Source organism: Typha angustifolia, chromosome 15 (genome assembly GCF_048772165.1).
Source record: "Typha angustifolia cultivar Huaian chromosome 15, ASM4877216v1, whole genome shotgun sequence".
Taxonomy (NCBI): domain Eukaryota; kingdom Viridiplantae; phylum Streptophyta; class Magnoliopsida; order Poales; family Typhaceae; genus Typha; species Typha angustifolia.
In genome coordinates, this window is record NC_133253.1 from 21,796,885 (window position 1) to 21,816,282 (window position 19,398).

General features: G+C 39.6%; 2 protein-coding genes and 1 long non-coding RNA gene across 10 annotated transcripts; 1 reads left to right on the forward strand and 2 right to left on the reverse strand.

Moving 5' to 3' along the window:
• Nucleotides 1-626: 626 nt before the first annotated feature.
• LOC140779033 (xyloglucan glycosyltransferase 4-like) lies at nucleotides 627-3,979 on the reverse strand. The gene is made up of 6 exons (XM_073123974.1): nucleotides 3,787-3,979; nucleotides 2,932-3,619; nucleotides 2,125-2,433; nucleotides 1,756-2,046; nucleotides 1,567-1,680; nucleotides 627-1,481 (listed from the first exon to the last, which is right to left on the reverse strand). Exons 2-6 carry the CDS (start codon nucleotides 3,562-3,564, stop codon nucleotides 837-839), a joined length of 1,992 nt encoding a protein of 663 aa, XP_072980075.1. The 5' UTR covers nucleotides 3,565-3,619; nucleotides 3,787-3,979; the 3' UTR covers nucleotides 627-836.
• An 869-nt stretch (nucleotides 3,980-4,848) lies between these two features.
• On the reverse strand, nucleotides 4,849-10,446 carry LOC140777925 (uncharacterized). 6 transcript variants are annotated; one of them, XR_012107125.1, is made up of 3 exons: nucleotides 7,804-10,446; nucleotides 7,682-7,720; nucleotides 4,849-7,553 (listed from the first exon to the last, which is right to left on the reverse strand). It is a non-coding gene; the product is annotated as an uncharacterized lncRNA (long non-coding RNA). The 6 variants fall into 6 exon arrangements; XR_012107121.1 differs by having other exon boundaries at nucleotides 7,682-7,729; XR_012107123.1 differs by having other exon boundaries at nucleotides 4,849-6,895; nucleotides 7,476-7,553; nucleotides 7,682-10,446.
• Nucleotides 10,447-10,872: 426 nt separating this feature from the next.
• LOC140778480 (uncharacterized) lies at nucleotides 10,873-18,480 on the forward strand. Of its 3 annotated transcripts, none has more exons than XM_073123214.1 (4): nucleotides 10,873-11,389; nucleotides 12,916-13,284; nucleotides 13,411-18,006; nucleotides 18,099-18,480. In XM_073123214.1, the coding sequence occupies exons 1-3, from the start codon at nucleotides 11,246-11,248 to the stop codon at nucleotides 17,956-17,958; spliced, it is 5,061 nt and encodes a 1,686-aa protein (XP_072979315.1). In that variant the 5' UTR covers nucleotides 10,873-11,245; the 3' UTR covers nucleotides 17,959-18,006; nucleotides 18,099-18,480. The 3 variants fall into 3 exon arrangements, with proteins under 3 accessions (XP_072979315.1, XP_072979317.1, XP_072979314.1); XM_073123216.1 differs by having other exon boundaries at nucleotides 13,411-18,002; nucleotides 18,085-18,480; XM_073123213.1 differs by having other exon boundaries at nucleotides 10,874-11,389; nucleotides 13,411-18,002.
• The last annotated feature ends 918 nt before the right edge of the window (nucleotides 18,481-19,398 follow it).

A 19,398-nucleotide genomic window follows, 5' to 3' on the forward strand; every position in this document is an offset into this window, starting at 1 on the left:
ACTTCTGTGGACAGAATTGGAAGAGGCCTCAGAGGAGACTGGATTCAGATGAAGGATTGATTGTGATATATAACCTACCATTCAAAAAGGGGTGGGTCTAATTCAAAGCTTCATCTTTTGATCTGAGGAAGTAGACAATCTTTGGTTGCCATTTGGATTTCTATCTGGCACAGAAGAAGATTTCTATCTGCTGGAGTTTTCCAAAGTAAGGTTTGGAGTGCATGGCTGCCTGAGATTGGCTGCAAAAAAGTGGTCGAATTTTGATATCTTACAAGACTACAAGCATCCATCTATATCAGTTAAATTGAGCTTGTTTAATCCAATTGGGAACCATGACGACCACAAGAAGGCTAATACATGAATAATATCCAAGTGTGATGACCAATGTGTTACATCACCAACCTCTCAATAAATGTGTGGCGTTTTAAAGTATATAAGGTTATTAGTCTCTATTTTCAATAGTCTTATTATAAGTTTGAAATCTCTCTTTGGGCCCATAATGTCTAAACATATTTGAAATATGTCACATTTGGTGTTCAAGTTCTTGCTCAATCTAATAGGCCCATAAGGCCTAACACTGAAATATTTATTTCTTTCTCTGCTCTTTCTCCTTGGAGAGCAGAAGATAAAAGAAAAAAGGAATTATAGATTCAGACAAAGAGATACCTCAAATTTATTGATTCATTTAAGCTGGTGGTCCTCAATACTGGTGGTGAAAGAAAGTATGTGCTCAGTAAAGTTAGAAATCTATCGGAAGGAACACTATATATATACCCCCATTTGAAAGGCCACCACTTCCCTCCTCCGTTACCGCAAACAGAGCTCGCTCTCTCTGTTTACTTCTCTATCTCAGTTTGTTGCTCTCCAATGAGATCTAATCCTACAACAAGAAAAGCCAGCCCCTGGAACAACAAGTAGTAGAAATGAACCCCCTGCGCTGACAACAAACTCCTCGCCGCCGCGGTGAGGAGAAGGCATGCAAGAGCAAGCTCCTTCCTATACAACCGATTGTGCTTCTTTGTCACACTAACTCCTTCTATCTCTACCAACTCATTTCCTAGCTCAAGCTCGGACTCTGAGGTACTCTTCCGAAGGTTGGATTGCTGCTCAAGTGCCTTTGTCTCTATCCCAAGTAGATCATAGTCTGATGACCTCCCTGTCTTCTTAGTCACAACCCATTCATAGGAACTACCCAGTTGGAAAAGCCCAGACACCATTGCATTAAACTTGGTCACGGACATTGTGTTCTCAAACAAGAGATATGGGATTATGAAAGGGAAGGACTTGGGGGAGGGAAGGATGTTCAGTAGAGACATAAAGACTGGTATGTAGCAGATGACCCATATGGGCAGCTCGGCCTCTGGGATGAACATGGTCAGTGGAAGGATGATGCAGAACAATGTGAATGAGTAGAAGGGTAGTATCAGCTTCCTCAGAAGGAAAAAAAGGAATATCAAGTTAAATTTCTTCCATACTGGTATCTGCTATGCAAGTGTAGAGAGGTGTTTGATTAGGTTCTGAATGAAAAAAAAAAATTATGAGAAGAGGGTTCAACTGAGACCAAACCTTAGATGTTATAATGCTGGTAAAACATAGGCGGAAGAGCTGCATTGGGCCGGAGTGCCACCGGTGCTGCTGCTTCTTGTAGGTCGCGTAGGATTCCGGTAGTTCGCAGAGTACCTGAGAAGATGGGAGTGTATATATATATGTCACTGTAATTGTGCTTTAAATCAATAGGCAATGCTTTGAGATCACCTTGACATCATTGAGGAAGATGAATTTCCAGCCGTTCAGATGTGCGCGGACGGCTATGTCCATGTCCTCGACGGTTGTCCTCTCGAGCCAGCCCCCTGAGTCCTCTAGAGCCTTAATTCTCCAGACCCCAGCTGTTCCATTGAACCCAAAGAAGTTGAGGAAGACACCATTCACCTGCTGCTCCACCTCAAAGTGGAAGCAGAGATTAATGTTCTGAAGCCTTGTGAGCAAGTTCTCGTCTTTGTTCACAAATGACCATCTTGCTTGTACAAGAGCAAGATCAGGATTGCCCTGCAGCGATCCAAATGGTCGATAACTATTAGAATTCAACACTTAATTTAGATCAACAACAACTAAAAAAGATAGTACCTTAAAGTGGGGTACTGTTTGATTAAGGAAGTCTGGTTTTGGCTGGAAATCTGCATCAAAAATGGCGACAAACTCGTAGTCCTTGACGTAGTCACAGGCCATAGCAGAGCTGAGATTTCCAGCCTTATATCCTGTTCTGAAGTATCTATGCCGGTATGTTATGTTCACTCCCTTCTGCCTCCATCTGGAGACTTCATTTTTTATCAGAAGCTGAACACTTTTCACATCAGAATCATCCAAGACCTGAATTAAGAACCGGTCTTTCGGCCAATCCAAGTTGCAAGCAGCAGATATAGATTGTTCATAAACCTGGAAAAAAAATCCAATGTACCGATTAAGAGCTACTGAACAGAAAGAAGCAACCTATTAAAGAATCAGACAATTAGCATGAAAGTAGATCAGCATGGCAAGGATAATTACGCACGAGCTAACTCCGTCGAGACAAACTTGACAGACTGTCATCATCAATTTGTTTGAGAAAATTGACAAAGTTAAGGTTTATCATCATTAGTAGACATTCTCAGATATTAATATACTTCAATCATAGAAAGTTCATAACTTTTCAGAAAATAGCACTACAGAACTAGTGTGTCTTGTTATGTACCAGGAACTCATTGGAAACTTCATTGGGGAGTTGGAGAATAATATGGAAAGGATAAACAAAAGTGCAATCAAATCATGATACTATTTATTGTAGACAAGACAACAAATGGCTAATTCACCATTTATCCATCCAAAGATACAAGAATAAGCAAATGAATTTGAGAGAATTCGATATAAAAGCTAGGCTTGTCACAATTTCTTTACCTCTCTCTCATTGCACATTGGTATTTGAACTAGGACCATGGGGTAGTAAGAAGAATCCTTTGCACTTGAGTCACAGTCTGGTAATGTTGGCTTCAACTTCTTGTACTTTATCCAGAAGCACCCAAAACATTGGACAAACCGATCGAGCGACTGAATGAGGAATAGAATGATGCAGAACCTTGAAAGATAGGTGATCAATGGAGCAATGTAATCTGTCCTGAAAGAAAGCCAGCTCAAATACACCCTATATGCCAAATTGCTGACTTCTGAAGGCTGAATCATATGCAAGTTCCACTCGTTCAAATGAGCATAAATTTCCAGCAGCAATGTCAGGAAAGAAACAATGAGGAAAGATCTCAGGAATCTCAACAATTTGCCACTCCTCTGTGGCTCTTCTACGCTCTTGAAGGACGCACGCCTCTTTGCCGCTGCAAGCAACTTACCAGATGCTAGTAGTGACCAGGAAAGGAAGGTGATAGCCTTCTGTGCTTTCAGTAGGAGAATCCATTTCAACTGTTTAGTGTTCTTACTTCTTTCTTTGTCTGAAACTTTCAAAGGAGAGAGGCCATCGATTTCTACCACAGAGAAGTTGTTAGGATTCTCCATTGTCACTACTACTGATGTTGGGACCATCTTAATGTATCTTTCTCACCCACCGTGATATAGAAGCAGGGACGAGATCAATAATCTATTTTTAGACAAAGGCAACAATGGTGAAGATAAAGTACCTCAAGAGATCAAACTATATGTAGTAGAGTTATAGACCCACAAAAGGGATCTGCTGAAGAATTTATGAATGAGAGAGAGAGAGAGAGAGAGAGAGAGAGAGAGAGAGAGAGAGAGAGAGAGATGAACCTGATTATTACTCAAACATCAGTGCTCATCAGTCTTGGACTCAGTGAAAGAAGATAAACAAAGATTATACCATCTCTTTTCTCAAGTAAGCAAAGGAAGGGCCAAGAGAGATACCGGTTAAGGCAAACTCCATGAAAGAAAGAGAGAAAGAGAGAGAGATGAAACCAGCTTCTACACTGGAAAGGAGAGGTGCGAGAGGATGTTGGTCGGTTTCATATATATATATGTGGCTTCGAATGTATTGTTATGCCATTAATTAGGACGCAGCATCCTACGTTGCCAGCAAAGTACAGCCAGATATTCTCAGCACTGCCATTAAAACAGTACCAGTTTACCTTTTACAATCTTCAAATGCTTAAATTGAACATCATATCCCAATTATGGCAAGCGTAATGTGAAACTTTCAACTGTTCGTATTGTATTTATTCCTTTTATTGTACTAGTCAATAGTGGCATCCAAGTAGGCCAATAAGTAATAAATGGGTGGCTTCACATTTAGAGGCGTAGTCTTTTGAAGTCTTTTGAGTTCTGAGTGAGGAACTGAGATAAGTTCTCCTCTCTCCTTTTGAAGTCTGCAGGGGTTTATTATTCTTCTCCATATATCTATCTCTATTTGACTATATGATCACACTCTCACTCAGGAATGAGTCTTTAGATTGCACCACTATTTTGCGTGATGTAAGGGGAAGAATGGAGCGAGTTCAAATATACCTTCGAGTTTTGGAGTTCTTGTTCTACAAGATCAGTGAACCTTGAAACTTGCTGATTCAGTAGGGATAATGTAAGAATGGAGTTTATAGAAGGTGACAAATTCTCATCAGGATTTTGTATCAAATCTCTTTCTGTACCTTCTTCAAAATTTTGAGAGTAAAATAATACATCTTTGTATTCACATACATACCTTGGAAGTATCGACTAATTAGTCTGACAAAAAAAACAAGGCACTGGCGAGCCATAACATCAGACCCTCGAAGAATATTCTGTAAGTTTCAGTTCTGACTTCTATGAATAATTCAAAGAAGTTGAGGTGTTACTACACATGACCAAGAAAAACTTGGTACATAATATAAAAGAGATTATTTCACTATCATATCTGTGAGGCTAGCTGGTACATAATTTGAACTTGCCTCCTATTCATGCAGTCTTCTCTAATGTTGCCAAGATTATGCTTGGCTGCAATTGGTTTGTCACAAGAATAAGTTTATACAAAACAAAGGAAGACACTATTTATACACTATTTGCTGTCTCATGAAGCTGATATATTGCATTCTAATCTTTTGACTGAAACTCCTTACCAAACTTAAGGTTACAGATTCCTCCTTCCTCATTAACTTCTTCAAAACAAAACACTGACTGCTGCTATGCGGTGGCTCCCACAAAAATGATGGGCTTGTGATTTTATTGGCTCCAAAAGTCATGTGCTCCCCTCACCTGAAGTCACCTTCCATCCTAACAAAAGAATATTTGGCTTGCAATTTGATAACAATTCCTTAGGGCCTTTTCTGGGGGTAGTGTGCTGAGTTGCATGTGCTAACTGCTACTCTACCATGTGCTGAGGCTTCTCAAGCATTAGGCTGTGTATTAAAGTTCTAATCTGTTTAATAGTTTATGATTCAGGATGACTTGGCTGGTTATGGGTTCAATTGTCTTTTAACTAAAAGAAAAGATGAGGCTAAGGTTAAGACTCAATTGGGCATGGCAAAAGATTCAACTTATGTTGATTAGTGCAAGTTGCAATCCTCTCTTCAGGATGATCCTTTTAAAAGTTTTCACTCAGAGTTATGGATTATACTAAAGTTCATCTAGGGTTTCTGACCTTAGACATTTCTTGGATGGCTGATAAAAAGGATTATAAGAGGATTTAGAGTTAAAGATAATCGAATTTTGTGTAACTTTTTTCTATTACTTTCTCTCACTATCTCCATTGTTTTTTTCCCTATCAGTTGTGTTTTGAGCTTGTGTCAAAATTGTAATATATTCATTCTTCTGTGAAAATCCTAACACTAATATTTTCAGTATTCTCACATAGCATTCTGATAGTATGAGTCCACTGATAATCATTTTGTCAGAACTCCTCCGAAAGATTCCCTCGTGTTCCTGTCACAAGAAACAAAGACATTACGTTGACAAGACACATTATTATGCCAATCTGCTAAATGGAATAGTCGACATAAGAAAACATCACTGAATAGTGAATAGATGATTAAACATTTTTTGAGTTTTCATCTGCTTACCTTCTATTTCTCATCATCTTTTCTATTTCCTTTATCTTTTTACACCTAACTAAAACAATTTTATAATTCCTGACAACAGACTCTTGATTAGTCAAAGGAGGCGAGAAACAAACTAAATAATAAGATTACCATCCTAAGTGAGCATAAATCAACATTACTTTCATTTATTCCAACAGTGTTTCAAGATTTATCTTGGAATAGTTGAAGAAATGTCATCTCTTGCTGATGAATGTCAGTTGGCAAGAACAATTAAGCGAGCTGCATTATTATGATGACTGTGTTATGCTACATATAAACAGCAAAGTAGAGAGTATGAAGTCTTAGTTATTAGTCTTTCTTATTTTTGTTTTCAAATTTTCACTATAATATATGCTAAAAGAAACTGCACAGAGGTTTTGGAATCTTTAGAACATATTCCATTGTTGACAAAAAAAGACATGCCAGTAAACGAGCCTCCAGAAGTATAAACTCGACCAACCTGCACCAACTTGAACTTAGATTAGATACAACGTAAGCAGAAAGTAATCCAGCGTTTCATATCTAGCATACACTTACTTTCCAGTAAACTTTGCCATCAAACCTTGATAATTACATTAAGCAGAATATAATATAGCATGAGCTTAAAGAGGCTTAATATAACTATTAAGAAAAGGGTTTGCTAAATTAGACTTTTTGGAATATAATGATCTTGAGTTGTATACCTCTGCCATCCATAGAAATGCCAACTGGTTGTTGTACCTGGTTGCAGGCCACTTTCTCCAAGCCAAATCCTCTTTTTAATAGTAATCACTTCGTCTTCATTCCTTTTTGAGATACTTTTTCTTGAAAGGACACAAGCAAGCAGGCTTCCTCCCTTCATTCAGTGTTCAGTGTTCCTGCCACACAGAGGTACATGAGAAATGGGTCAGATGTGTACATATTGTGACTAAAAGATACACATGGGAACACCTTGGACCCATAGTTAAGACGAAGTGGTTCTTGTTATGTCAAAATAAAAAAGAAAAACTATATCAATTTTCAATTGATAAGGCCATAAATGATTCAATTTAAGAAATTAAATAAGAAATAAGAGTACTCAATACAAGTTAGAGGACATTCAAAAAAAAAAAAAAAAAGAAGAGGAAGAACTGCTACATTGTTGATAACTTGATATGCATCTTGGTTTTTCCTTTCCATGAAATTAGTTCACTAAGTAAATTGCCAAACAGCCATAATCCCGAATTCTTCTTGCTGTAGCAATATATGGTCAGTATGGAAGCTATGGTTTAAAAGATATCAAATTTCAATATGCCAAGACAAATTTAGGAGAAAAGAAATAGTTAGTCCTTCAAACAGGCTCGCCAGGCAATAACTCCCAATTTATATCAGATATAAACATAATCTCCGAAGTACTTAAAGCTGATTATTAAGTGAACAACTTCATGGAGATTCTATGCTCTCAGGGAAACACTTAACTCCATAAGCTAAACACCATAAGAATGATGATAATTTGACATGAGCACGAGCTTGCAACCTTCTCCTCTTAATGTCAAGCTATAAGAATAAAAGAAAATGGAAAAGAATCAGATTATATCAGATGATATGACATCAAATTATTACGAGCGTCTTTACGTGTTTCTTAGTGCTCAGAATAGCTAAACTTGTAGGCATTAGTGAATTACCACTTGATTCACAATTGGTGTCTCTTATCAAACACCGAACTGCAGATGCTGAACTCAGTAAGCAAAATCATGTAAGTCTTGTTCGAATGGGCAAATATGTGGTATAACAATAAAAAATGTACCTTCACTTGCAAAGATCATAGATTGAATTTTGTGTGGTCCCAAAAGCACAGGTCTCAATTACCTGACAAAAGAGAGCATGGAAGGAAGGTATTCCGAAAAGCAATGGTTCTTTCATGACAACTTTACTCCCTCGACAAGGTAGATGCAAATTACCAGTATAGCACAAGGCAGATATCATAAGAAGAAGCCACAGTCAACAAAGAAATTGAATCATAGCAAGAAAGTATTAAGGCTTCAAATCTTCCAATTCCCAATTACCCACTCGCTTTCGTTCATTATATACAGCAAGCTTGGGAGGATAATGAAATTATCATGAAGCAATGGTTCCATTGTGTAATACACCATTATATGATTGTATACACTGTCACTCTACCTAAGACTCAAATAAGAGGAAAATATGTATCACAGAAGCGTAAAGGACACACTCTAAGCCTACATCAGAAATTTTATCTGTTGAACAGAATCCATGGGGCAAAACATCTTTTGTCTATTAATATTCATAGTTTCATACTCTGAAACTTGACCATGGTAAAAGTGAAACACCTCATTTGATTTACTGTTGTTGTGAAAGCATATGACACTATATTTGCCAATGGGTAATTATCTTGCTAAAAATTTATTTCAACAAAATATTAGTCCATATTCCAAAGTAGAAGGAACATCAAAATAATGACAAAATATTGCCAACCAATTAGTGCATTTGACCAACAATCTAGTAGTATTTTCATTATAAATATAAGCTAGGCATCATCCAAAGATGTCAGTGGAGCAATAAAGAAGTGAAACCATTCAAACATGTGGTCAAATTGAAAAAAAATGCTCCTTCACTATCACTATCATATGCTATTAGGTCTCAAAAGGTCTGAAAAGGATTAGATTAAGAATCGTCCAACCCTGAAGCTTCAGCTATTTAAGCATATTACAACTGCCTTTAAGTGGAATGGAGCATCTTCAAAATCTCACAGTGGTGGATCAGGAGTTTGTTGATCAAGAAAGAAGTGAAACCATTCAAACATTTAGTTGAATAAAAAAAATGCTCCTTCACTATCACTATCATATGCTATTAGGCTTTGAAAGGTCTGTAAAAAGAAGAAGATTAAGAATTGTCCAACCCTGAAGCTTCTGCTATTTAGGCATATTACAACTCCCTTTTAGTGGAATGGAGCATCTTCAAAATCTCACAATGGTGGATCAGGATGTTGGTTGATCAATAAAGAAGTGAAACCATTCATATCATTGAATTTTTTAAAAAAATTGCTCCTTCACTATCACTATCATATGCTATTAGATTTTGAAAGGTCTGAAAAAGAAGAAGGTTAAGAATTGTTCAACCCTGAAGTTTCTGCCATTTAAACATATTAGAACTGCTTTTTAGTGGAATGGAGCATCTTCAAAATCTCACAATAGTGGATCACGATGTTGGTTGATCAATAAAGAAGTGAAACCATTCAAACATTTCATTGAATTCAAAAGAAAACACTCCTTCACTATCACTATCATATGCTATTAGGTTCCGAAAGGTCTGAAAAAGAAGGTTAAAACCCTGAAGCTTCTGCTATTTAGGCATATTACAACTGCCTACTAGTGGAATGGAGCATCTTCAAGATCTCACAATGGTGGATCAGGAACATATCCCCCCCGGGTAAAATTTTTTTAAAAAAAAAAAGACCCTAAAAGAAAATAAAAGAAGATGATGCTCTCCAAAGAAATCAAATTCACACCAAATGAAAGAAAGGTAACCAATGACTATCAAGAACCCTGCCATTCCCTAGTTTAATTGCATAACACTCGGGTTTAACACCACAGTTCATACCTCAAAGACATCTGTCAAAGAATTAATAATTGATGCAAGATACAGAAAAGGAGCGTACTTTTCTTCCACTAAGTGGTCAACAGCAACCTAATTTGAAGAAAAGAAAAGATAAGATAAAAAGACTTGAGCAGACATCGAATTGGTTTCACTCCGAACATCAAACCTTCGACCAGTTCATAGAGATCAAACAGAAACCCCCCCCCAAATTAGCATTAAGAAAGAAGATTAAACACCTCAATGCTGTCCCTCCACACTGAAATTACTCTTCAATCTTGATATAAAATAGCATGTCCCTTCTGTTCACTCTGCGGCCAAAGAAAACAAAATATTCAATAAAACAACGGAGAATAATTAAAAAGAAAGGATTTTTATGGTAACGCGATCAAGAAAGGGATCGTCTGCAGTGGACTTAACCCAAGATTTCAATTTCCTGTTCCGTTTCCGGTCTTCCATTAAGTGATCCAAGGTTCATAAACAGCCACTTAAATTAAGGGGAAAGAAAAAGATAAGAAAAAGTAAAAAGACATCTAATTGGTTTCACTCCAAACAACAAACCTGGATCAGTTCATAGCAATCAGACGACACACAAATAGAACCCAAATTAGCATCAAGAACGGAGAATAACAACCTCACTGCCGCCGCCTCCCCCTCACTGCAAGAACTCTTCGATCTTGATCGGCCGAAGAAGAAAAGATATTCAAGAAACCAACAAAGAAGAACCAAACCGAAAAGGAACGAATTTTTACGGTAAGGCAATCAAGAAGGGTATCATCTGCGATGGACTCGATGCAATATTCCGTTTCCCTGTCCCATCGCCGCGCGGATGGAGAAAGATGGGTGACGAGTTATGGAAGGAGACCTATATAATAAAGCTAATAAGATCTTGGACGGCGGATCCACTGCTTACCTGGATGCAGAAATTTGCTGCGTCAGACACCTGGCGACTCCTCGTTGTTTAGAAATTAATTTGATCCTATTTTTCTCATAATATTGGATGTGTCATGTGCCGCTGTCTCTATTAAAAGAAAGGGGGGGAAAAAAATATATCTTACATTGATTAAAAAAGGCTACGTCTCCCTATCCTACATTCCCCATAGCATCGAACCATCAAAATCATACCGAAGAGTCGTTGGTTACCACGTGCGCAGCTTAGCACGCATCACGAGGTCAAAACTAACCTCTGCCCTGCCCGCCATCACACGGCGCACATTAACCCATCTCACCCCCTGGTTTGCGCCCATCCATCCGTCCACCAAAACAATACACGGAGCTTAATTTACCCCATTTTCTCTCTCTATCCTCTCTCTTTTCCTTTCTCTCTCTAGCATCAGATCGCGAAACCCGCGACCCAAATTTCTCTCCATAATCTCCCCTTTCCCTATTTCTTCTCGTTCTTTCTCGCCGAAATCTTTGCGGTCCGATTAGGTTCGCGCACTTGGGAATCATCCGAATCAAGGTTTGTCCGGGCATCCATTGGCGAGGTGACGACGGATCTAGGGTTTGGTAGGGAAGGGGATTTCTAGGGTTTGGATGCGATTTGTGGGCTTGTGGAGAAATTGAGGCAGGGGATTGATGGTTCTCGCCGGAGGAGGGATCGGAGCCAATCCAGAAGGGAAGGATGCAAGGCTATGCATGGGAGAGAAGGTGAGGAGAGGAAACGGCGGCTGCACATGTGGCCGGTGCCTGCGCCTGGTATAGGAGCAGCAGCAGCAACAGTGGTCAACCAATCTCCTTCCGATTCCCTTCAGTCCGCGTCGGATTGTTTTTTAAAGGTGCGGCCTTTATTGGGTTTTGGTTGATCTAGTATGCGAGTTTGGGAAAAGTGGGAAATTGATGTGTTTTATTGCCGGCTCCTTGTTTTGGATCCATGGGCTTTTGTTGGGAGTTTTTTGGTAGATGTTGGTATTTAGGGTATTGGCTAGGGTAGTCGATTTTTATTTGTCAGCTGTGTTTAAATTTCTCGCTTGTCAAGCAGGTGGTTTTGGGGGCGTCGGCTATGTATATTATGTTTATTTTTCGTGCTATATTACTCCTGCCAGGTGTGCTATGTATCATGAACTCTGGGTATTTTAGGAGTTCTGAAGTGGTTATTGCTATTTTTTGGTCGTTTATTTCCTGTCAGAAGACTTAAAATGATGTTTACTGCTGTAGATAAAAAGAAAGAGCACGTACCTATATCAAGAGAGTTATGTAGTAATTTAAGAGTCCGGTTATCCAGTTAGAGATGGAGTATCAGTTGTGAGTAATAGGTTATTCTCAAAAAGGTTTTGCACAAGGGCCTCTGTCGTGCTTTTTGCCTGCAAATTATTTTTGCCTCTACTGTATTTCCTTCAACTTAGAAAGTTTTACCTCAAAATCATGTTCTTTGCAAGTCATTGTTTAATTTAGTGTTATACTTGGCATTGAAATTGACAACAGTAAGGAGAAAAAACTAGTACTGAGAGACTAATTCCATCAATTGAATTAGTGCTGCCAAAGGAAAACAATTAAAAGTTTCCGAAAACTTCAAATATAATATGATACGTTTTTGAGAATTAATTTATAGTTTTATCATCTGTATGTTGGCATAGTGAGCCTCCTATGGGTATCCATGTTTTCCATGTCTTTATGTTATAAAACCTCATCGGTTGATGTTAAGAAAGAGAGATAAGAAGAGCCATGCTATGATGTCAAAAACATCTTGAAAATATCAGATGTTTTAGCTTCTATCCGAAGGTATATTGGGCATTGGCAAATGATGGGTCGACTACAAATTCAATAATGTCGGAATAGGATACTGTACTTATTTAGGAACCGTTGTCTTTGGCGAGGAGACCTTACATAGGAATAAAGATAATATTGCATTTAGATTTTATAATACCTAATTGTGTAGTTATAGAAAATTTTAGTTATATAACTTTTTTAAACAGTATAATTTGATGAAAAAATGCACACCTTTTGCAACTAAATTTCGTCAATACTTCCAGTTGGTTTGCCCATGGCTTCAGGAGTATTCATGTGCTTATTTTTGTCTTGATGGAAATCCTCGGAGATGTTCCATACTGCAGTTTGGTAAAGGAACTTCAAGACACTTGCGCGAGATGCACTTGGTAGTGCAGCTAATAGGGTGTTCTATTTGGCATGCTTTCTTCTTTGCCAACTTTGGAAGTTTGGAGAGATGCATCATCCATTTTTAAATATTTTAAATGCATTTAAGCTAGATTCCAATTGGTGGTTTCTGTTAAATGTAGTATATTTGAAGAGCATTCATTGTCTCATTCTCCACCTAGCACATCTTAATATAACTTTGGTTTTGTAGGACGGTCGCAAGATTCGAGTCGGTGAGTGTGCTTTATTCCAGGCTGGCAATGCCCCACCTTTCATTGGAAAAATTCGTTGGTTTAGGACAAGTGAAGAAAATTATCTCAAGTTATGTGTAAATTGGCTTTACCGGCCGGCTGACATAAAGCTTGCCAAAGGTATACTACATGATGCTGCTCCAAATGAGGTCTTCTACTCTTTCCACAAGGATGTGATATCTGCTGCCTCGTTGCTTCATCCCTGTAAGGTAGCATTTTTACGAAAGGGTGTTGAACTTCCAGCAGGGATATCCTCATTTGTGTGTAGGCGAGTATATGATATTGAAAGTAAGTGTTTATGGTGGCTAACTGATCAGGATTATGTCGATGTAAGTCCTATATCCTTACACTTTTCTCTCCTGTTGTAGGATAGTTGATAGTATATGTGCATGTTGCTCTTAGATTGATTTAGTTAAGATGTATATATTGCTACTTAATATTCAATCTTTGGTCAGGAACGACAGGAAGAAGTGGATCAACTTTTAGATAGAACACAACTAGAGATGCATGCAGCACTCCAGTCAGGTGGTCGGTCACCAAAACCACTAAATGGTCCGTCGTCCACTCATCAGTTAAAACCTGGTTCAGATAGTGTACAAAATAGTTCCTCCTCCTTGCCTTCACAGGTTAAGGGAAAGAAGAGGGACAGGAGTGATCCAGACACAGAGCCCATTAAGCGTGACCGTGATCGTTCTGCAAAAGCAGAGGATGGTGATTCTGTTAGCTATAAATTTGATAACATAAAAGCTGAAATTGCCAAGATAACCGAAAAAGGTGGGCTTGACAATTCTGAAGCAGTTGAGAAATTGGTTAACCTCATGCTGCTTGATAGAACTGAGAGGAAACTAGATTTGGCTGGTCGAGTGATGCTTGCAGATATAATTGCAGCCACAGATAGATATGATTGCCTTGGCCGTTTTGTGGAGCTCAGGGGTGTCTCTGTGTTGGATGATTGGCTTCAAGAGGCACACAAAGGAAAGAATGGTGATGGAAATAGTCCAAAGGAAAGTGATAAAGCTACTGAGGAACTTATCCTGGCCCTGTTTCGTGCACTTGATAGGTTGCCTGTGAATCTTGATGCTCTACGGGCCTGTCAAATCGGGAAGTCTGTGAACAACTTGCGGAGTCATAAGAACTTGGAAATTCAAAAGAAGTCTAGGAGTTTGGTTGACACCTGGAAGAAACGAGTTGGCGCAGAAATGAAGATAAACGATGCAAAATCTGTTGGATCAAGCCAGGCTGTTACATGGCCAGTAAAGCCGGGTTTCTCAGAAGTTTCTCATACAGGTGACAGACGTAGTGGATCAACTGAGGTGGTTATGAAAAGCCCTATGAGTCAGCCTACTGCACCTAAATGTATGCCTGGTAAGCCTGGGCATGGTGATGTGATAACAAAGTCAACTCCAGTAGCATCTGGTTCTATAAAATTGCAATCATCTCTGTCAGCACCTGTAGCAATTAGCTCAAAGGATTCACCATGCAAAACAACTGGTGGCACTGGAACTCCTGAGATGTCACTTGCGGTAGTAAAAGAGGAAAAGAGCAGCAGTTCCAGTCAATCGCAGAACAACAGTCAGTCTTGTTCTAGTGATCATTTAAGAGCAAAGGGTTCATTGAAAGAGGATGCAAGAAGTTCAACTGCTGGATCAGTAAATGTTGGCAAGACTTCCGGTGGTTCTTCACGCCATAGAAGGTCCAGCAACGGGCTTCATGGGAAAAATATTTCTGGAGTTCAGAAGGAAGGTAGTTCTGGTAAGTCTGGTTCTCTTAACAGGACTACAACAACGGATAAAACTTCACCATCTGGACTAACATGCGACAAACCACTTGAAATGCCTGTTGCAGACCATGGGAACAGTCATAAGTTGATTGTTAGGCTCCATAATCCTAGTCGTAGCCCTGCACGAAGTGTTAGTGGAGGTTCTTTTGAGGACCCGTCAGTTATGGGCAGCAGAGCATCATCTCCAGGGCTTTGTGAGAAACCTGAGCAAAATAATGATCATATAGTAAAACCAAGGAGCGGTGCTTCTCAATCTCTTATAGCAATGGATGCTGATGGAGAATCAGAGCAGCACAATGATAAAGGACGTATTGGTTCAGATGAAGGTGATAGGTCACTTTTGGGTATTCTTGAGTATCAGCATAACAGGGTTGCTGAGGAAAGTGGGAAGGGGGCAGACATCCCGAGAAATGCATGTCCGTCATCTGGGAATGAGAAGCGAGTCTTCTGGACTGAAACCAGGGCAAGAAATTCTTTTAGCTCTATAAATGCACTAGTTGAAAGTTGTGCCAAATATTCAGAAGCTAGTGCCCCATTAGCAGTTGGTGATGATATTGGGATGAATCTACTTGCAAGTGTGGCTGCTGGAGAAATATGTAAATCTGAGTTAATCTCCCCATGTGGTTCACCTAAAATTTTGCCTCCTGAGGAAGAACCTTGTGCTGGTAAGAATGATGCTAAGTCAAGGTTGTCCTCTAATGAAATTGTTGCCCCGAGTCATACCCAATCTGATGAAACTACTGACGTTGACTCTAAGAAGCATGATAAAAATGCTGAATTTTCAGCTAGGGATGATTCAAAACAGATGGGCATCACATTTTCATCTGTTAAGAAAACTGACTTACCCTTGCATAATAACATTACAGCTGAGCCTACAGAACAACCTCCTGTTTCCAATTCCATTACCCATACATGTGCGGATTCTGCCATTAAGTCTGATGGAAAACTTGAAGAAGAAAATGTTGATAGATGTTTACCTAAGTCTGGTCCAGGTGACACAGAGTGTGAGGGCAATGGACCCTATCAACACCAGGACAAGCAGATTGCTAGTGAGCAGATTGCTGATAGTTATATAGATTGCAAACCTACAACTAGGAGTCCCTCCACAGAGGAACATAAAAATATAGATTTTACTTGTGAAAAGGTTGAAGAGGGCAAGATGGACACCTCTGATGTAGTTTGCAAGGGCTTGGATGATGGATGTGATAATACTACTTCAAGCAGAAAAATTGAAACACTGCTAGTTGAGGGATCTTCTTCATCATGTCCTAGTGGAAAAGAAGTGCAGGGACCTACCACTCTAAATGAACGACCGCAGCATCCTGTAGTATCAGATCATGCAGACGCTCTAGATAGGTCTGGTGATGATGCAGTTGCTTCGTCTAACTCCAATAAAGCTCCTTGTCCTCAAAATGCTGATGAATCCAAGACTAAAATGCCTGGCATGCATTTCTTGGAGTCAAATGCTATTGAAAGGAAGGAACATGCCAATTTTGTGCCATCAAGCATTGATGATCGAATTGGATCAGCAGCAGTCTCACTTTCAACTGCCGCAGGGGTTGATAAAAATGTTGAACCAAAGGATAACCATACAAAATCGGCAAACTGTGAAGTTTCACCAAATATTATAATTAAGGAGATTGAGCAGTGTGTGAAGCCTACTGGTTCTAAAATGTCCAGCGATGACGCAGGTGGAAGCGATGACCTTGCTTCGTCTGCTGAGGTATCTTCACTGGCTGTTAAAGCTGAGTCAGATGTCTCAGCTAAGCTTGACTTCGACTTAAATGAAAGCATCCATGTGGATGATGGGCACCCGCACCCATGTGAGCCAGCTAGCTCAGAAGCTCTAGTATGTTCCTCTGAGATTCATTTGCCAATTGTCTCTCCCCTTGTGCCTCCTTTCTCAAATAGCTTGCCTGCACCAATCACAGTAGCTGCTCCAGCAAAAGGACCTTTTGTTCCACCTGAAAATTTATTGAAAAGTAAAGGTGAACTCGGGTGGAAAGGTTCAGCCCCCACTAGTGCATTTCGTCCTGCAGAACCTCGAAAGGTTTTGGAGATGCCACTCAGTACGTCTGACATTGCTGTGTGTGATGCTGTTGGGAAGCAGAGCCGTCCTCCGTTGGATATCGATCTGAATGTACCTGATGAGAGGCTTCTTGAAGACATGGCCTCTCAGAGTTCTGCTCAGACATTGTGCTCTGAAACAGGAAACAGTAATCACGATGCGCCCACACGAGCTGCTTGTAGACTTGATCTTGACCTGAATAGGGTTGATGAAGCTAATGAAAATGGACAACTATTGGCTAGCAGTAGTCTTAGAGTTGACATGCCAATTTTGCCAGTAATATCACCTTATGAACGATTTCCAAATGCAGCAGCTAGCAGTTCAAGGGACTTTGATTTAAATGATGGACCAGGTGTTGATGAAGTTGTTGCAGAACTTGCACCAAGGAGCCAAGTTGCAAAGGCACCCAGTAATGTACCCTTCTTACCTCCAGCTGCAGGTCTCAGAATGAACAATGCTGAAATAGCGAACATGCTTTCATGGTATCCGCCAAGCAATCCTTATCCGGCTGTTGCTATACCATCTTTCTTGCCTGATAGAGGTGAACAGCCTTACCCTCTTGTTGCAGCTCCAGGGGCACATAGGATTTTGGGGTCTGTAACTGGTGGTAGCACATTTGGCAGTGATATTTACAGGGGCCCAATGCTTTCCTCATCTCCAGCAATGGCCTTTTCCCCTGCTACGGCATTTCCCTATGCCAGCTTCCCATTTGCTTCCAGCTATCCTCTTGCGTCAACCTCCTTCTCAGGTGGGTCAACATCCTATGTTGATTCTTCGTCAGCAGGTGCTTCATGCTTTGCTACCATTCCTTCCCAGTTTGTTGGGCCAGCAGGCACAGCTACATCACATTATCCAAGGCCTTATATGGTCAGCCTTGCAGAGAGTAGTACTATTGGTGGTTCCGAAAACAGCCGGAAGTGGGTGAGACAAGGTCTTGATCTCAATGCAGGTCCAGGAAGTATAAATGCAGAAGGAAGGGGGGATGACAGGTTGCCTCCATCATCAAGACAAGTTCTTGTTGCCACTTCTAATGCTATGCTGGAGGAGCAGGCAAGGATGTACCAAGTGCCAGGTGTGGGTGTAAAGAGGAAGGAACCTGAAGGGGGTTGGGATGCAGAGAAATCAGCGTACAAGCAACTCTCATGGCAGCAGTAATGAAACCTCTAAAGAACCCATCTCATCAGTGACTTCAGGGTCAAGTGAGCTTGTATTAGTTATCTTTTTATGCTGTCCATTACGTCTTGAACTTTCTCTCTCCATTCTTTTCTTATTATGAAATAGAGCTTTATTTGCAGGCACGAGCAGATGTGGAATCCTGTTACTAGTTTATACACATAGAAACTTATCATTCCTGATGTTTGCCCTGAAGATGACGTGGAAGTCTTACAGAGGAAATCCGACCTTACTGTAATTGATGTAGATGTTGCGTTGTTTTATCAAAGTTCTTTTACATAAGTTCCTTCCTGATGGATGGTGCCTGCAGCTCTACATGTGTCTGCCTTGTAGCTAAGAAAACTCCAACACTACAGAGTTGTATATCAGTTGGACACTTAAATATACTCTCCTTCCAGTGGCACAAGACTCTTTTTCCAGATACTCCTGTAGAGTATTTCCTTGTTAATTTTGATGGTCACTATGCAATTTAAATATTTCAATGAAAAAGTTTCAGTTGTATCAGTAGAAGCTTTTCCCCAAAAAAGCCTTGTTTCACTACTCAAGGTACAACATGTTCTTCAGTCCTTTACTGGACGACGATTGTTTTGAGTTTTCTATTTTTCTAGGGCGATAAATGAAAGGGCGCTTTGATCATTGCACCGTCGTTCTGAAACTGTGTTGCTTTTGTCTTAAGAGTTTTACTTGTATATAAGATTGGTGGTGTTATAGATGTATGCTTTGATACTTTTGTTGACAATGTCAGATTGCATGGCTGTTAATGTTTGGTTGTTTGTGTTGGTACTACATTTGTTTCTGGGTTTATTCTACCACCCAAGACCCCTGGTCTCCTCCATGTTTCCCTCTTTGTTACTTAAATCTTTGTTCCAGTATATTGTTGAAGTGTTCCTTTCAATCTATTTGAGAAATGTGAATACGTTTCCATTTGTTTAAACTCGAACTGGATTGTGATACTTTATTTTGGCCCTCTAGCATCCTGAGGACAAAATCTTTATCTGTACGAAAAAAAAGATATGAAAAATTTGCTGTCGTTTCTGGTTGTACATATTATATATTAAAGGTATCATCAAACCATACTGTTCACTTAATGCTTCAGTCTACGTTTGAACTCCTATTCTTTTGCCTTCGATTTAGCTCAAGGAACATTTCAATTGTAGAATTCACAATGAATGGTATTAGAGTAAGGTGCCCAGGCTTGCAGGTCTCCTCGCCGTTGGTGGCCATTTTTCTCAACTTGAATTGTGGTGTAGACTGTAGACTATAAGACCTTTTTATGTATACAATACTTTACAAATTGCTTCCCAGATAATTGATGCTTCAAAAACTATCTGAGCTAATATATTTCAAGCTTTAATAGAATTAAACCCCCTTGAACATGGATCCAATTCACATCTCCCTCACATGACTAAGTAATAAGAATCT

What these genes read in the sequence shown, in the direction of transcription:
- LOC140779033 (XM_073123974.1), bottom strand. Translation starts at nt 3,564, where the DNA reads ATGGTCCCAACATCAGTAGTAGTGACAATGGAGAATCCTAACAACTTC. An exon ending in CAATGTGCAATGAGAGAGAG is followed by an intron (nt 2,434 to 2,931) that starts GTAAAGAAATTG and finishes TTTTTTTTCCAG; the next exon opens with GTTTATGAACAATCTATATC. An exon ending in CCAGCATTATAACATCTAAG is followed by an intron (nt 1,482 to 1,566) that starts GTTTGGTCTCAG and finishes CTTGCATAGCAG; the next exon opens with ATACCAGTATGGAAGAAATT.
- LOC140778480 (XM_073123214.1), top strand. Translation starts at nt 11,246, where the DNA reads ATGCATGGGAGAGAAGGTGAGGAGAGGAAACGGCGGCTGCACATGTGG. An exon ending in CGTCGGATTGTTTTTTAAAG is followed by an intron (nt 11,390 to 12,915) that starts GTGCGGCCTTTA and finishes TTGGTTTTGTAG; the next exon opens with GACGGTCGCAAGATTCGAGT. An exon ending in CTGATCAGGATTATGTCGAT is followed by an intron (nt 13,285 to 13,410) that starts GTAAGTCCTATA and finishes ATCTTTGGTCAG; the next exon opens with GAACGACAGGAAGAAGTGGA.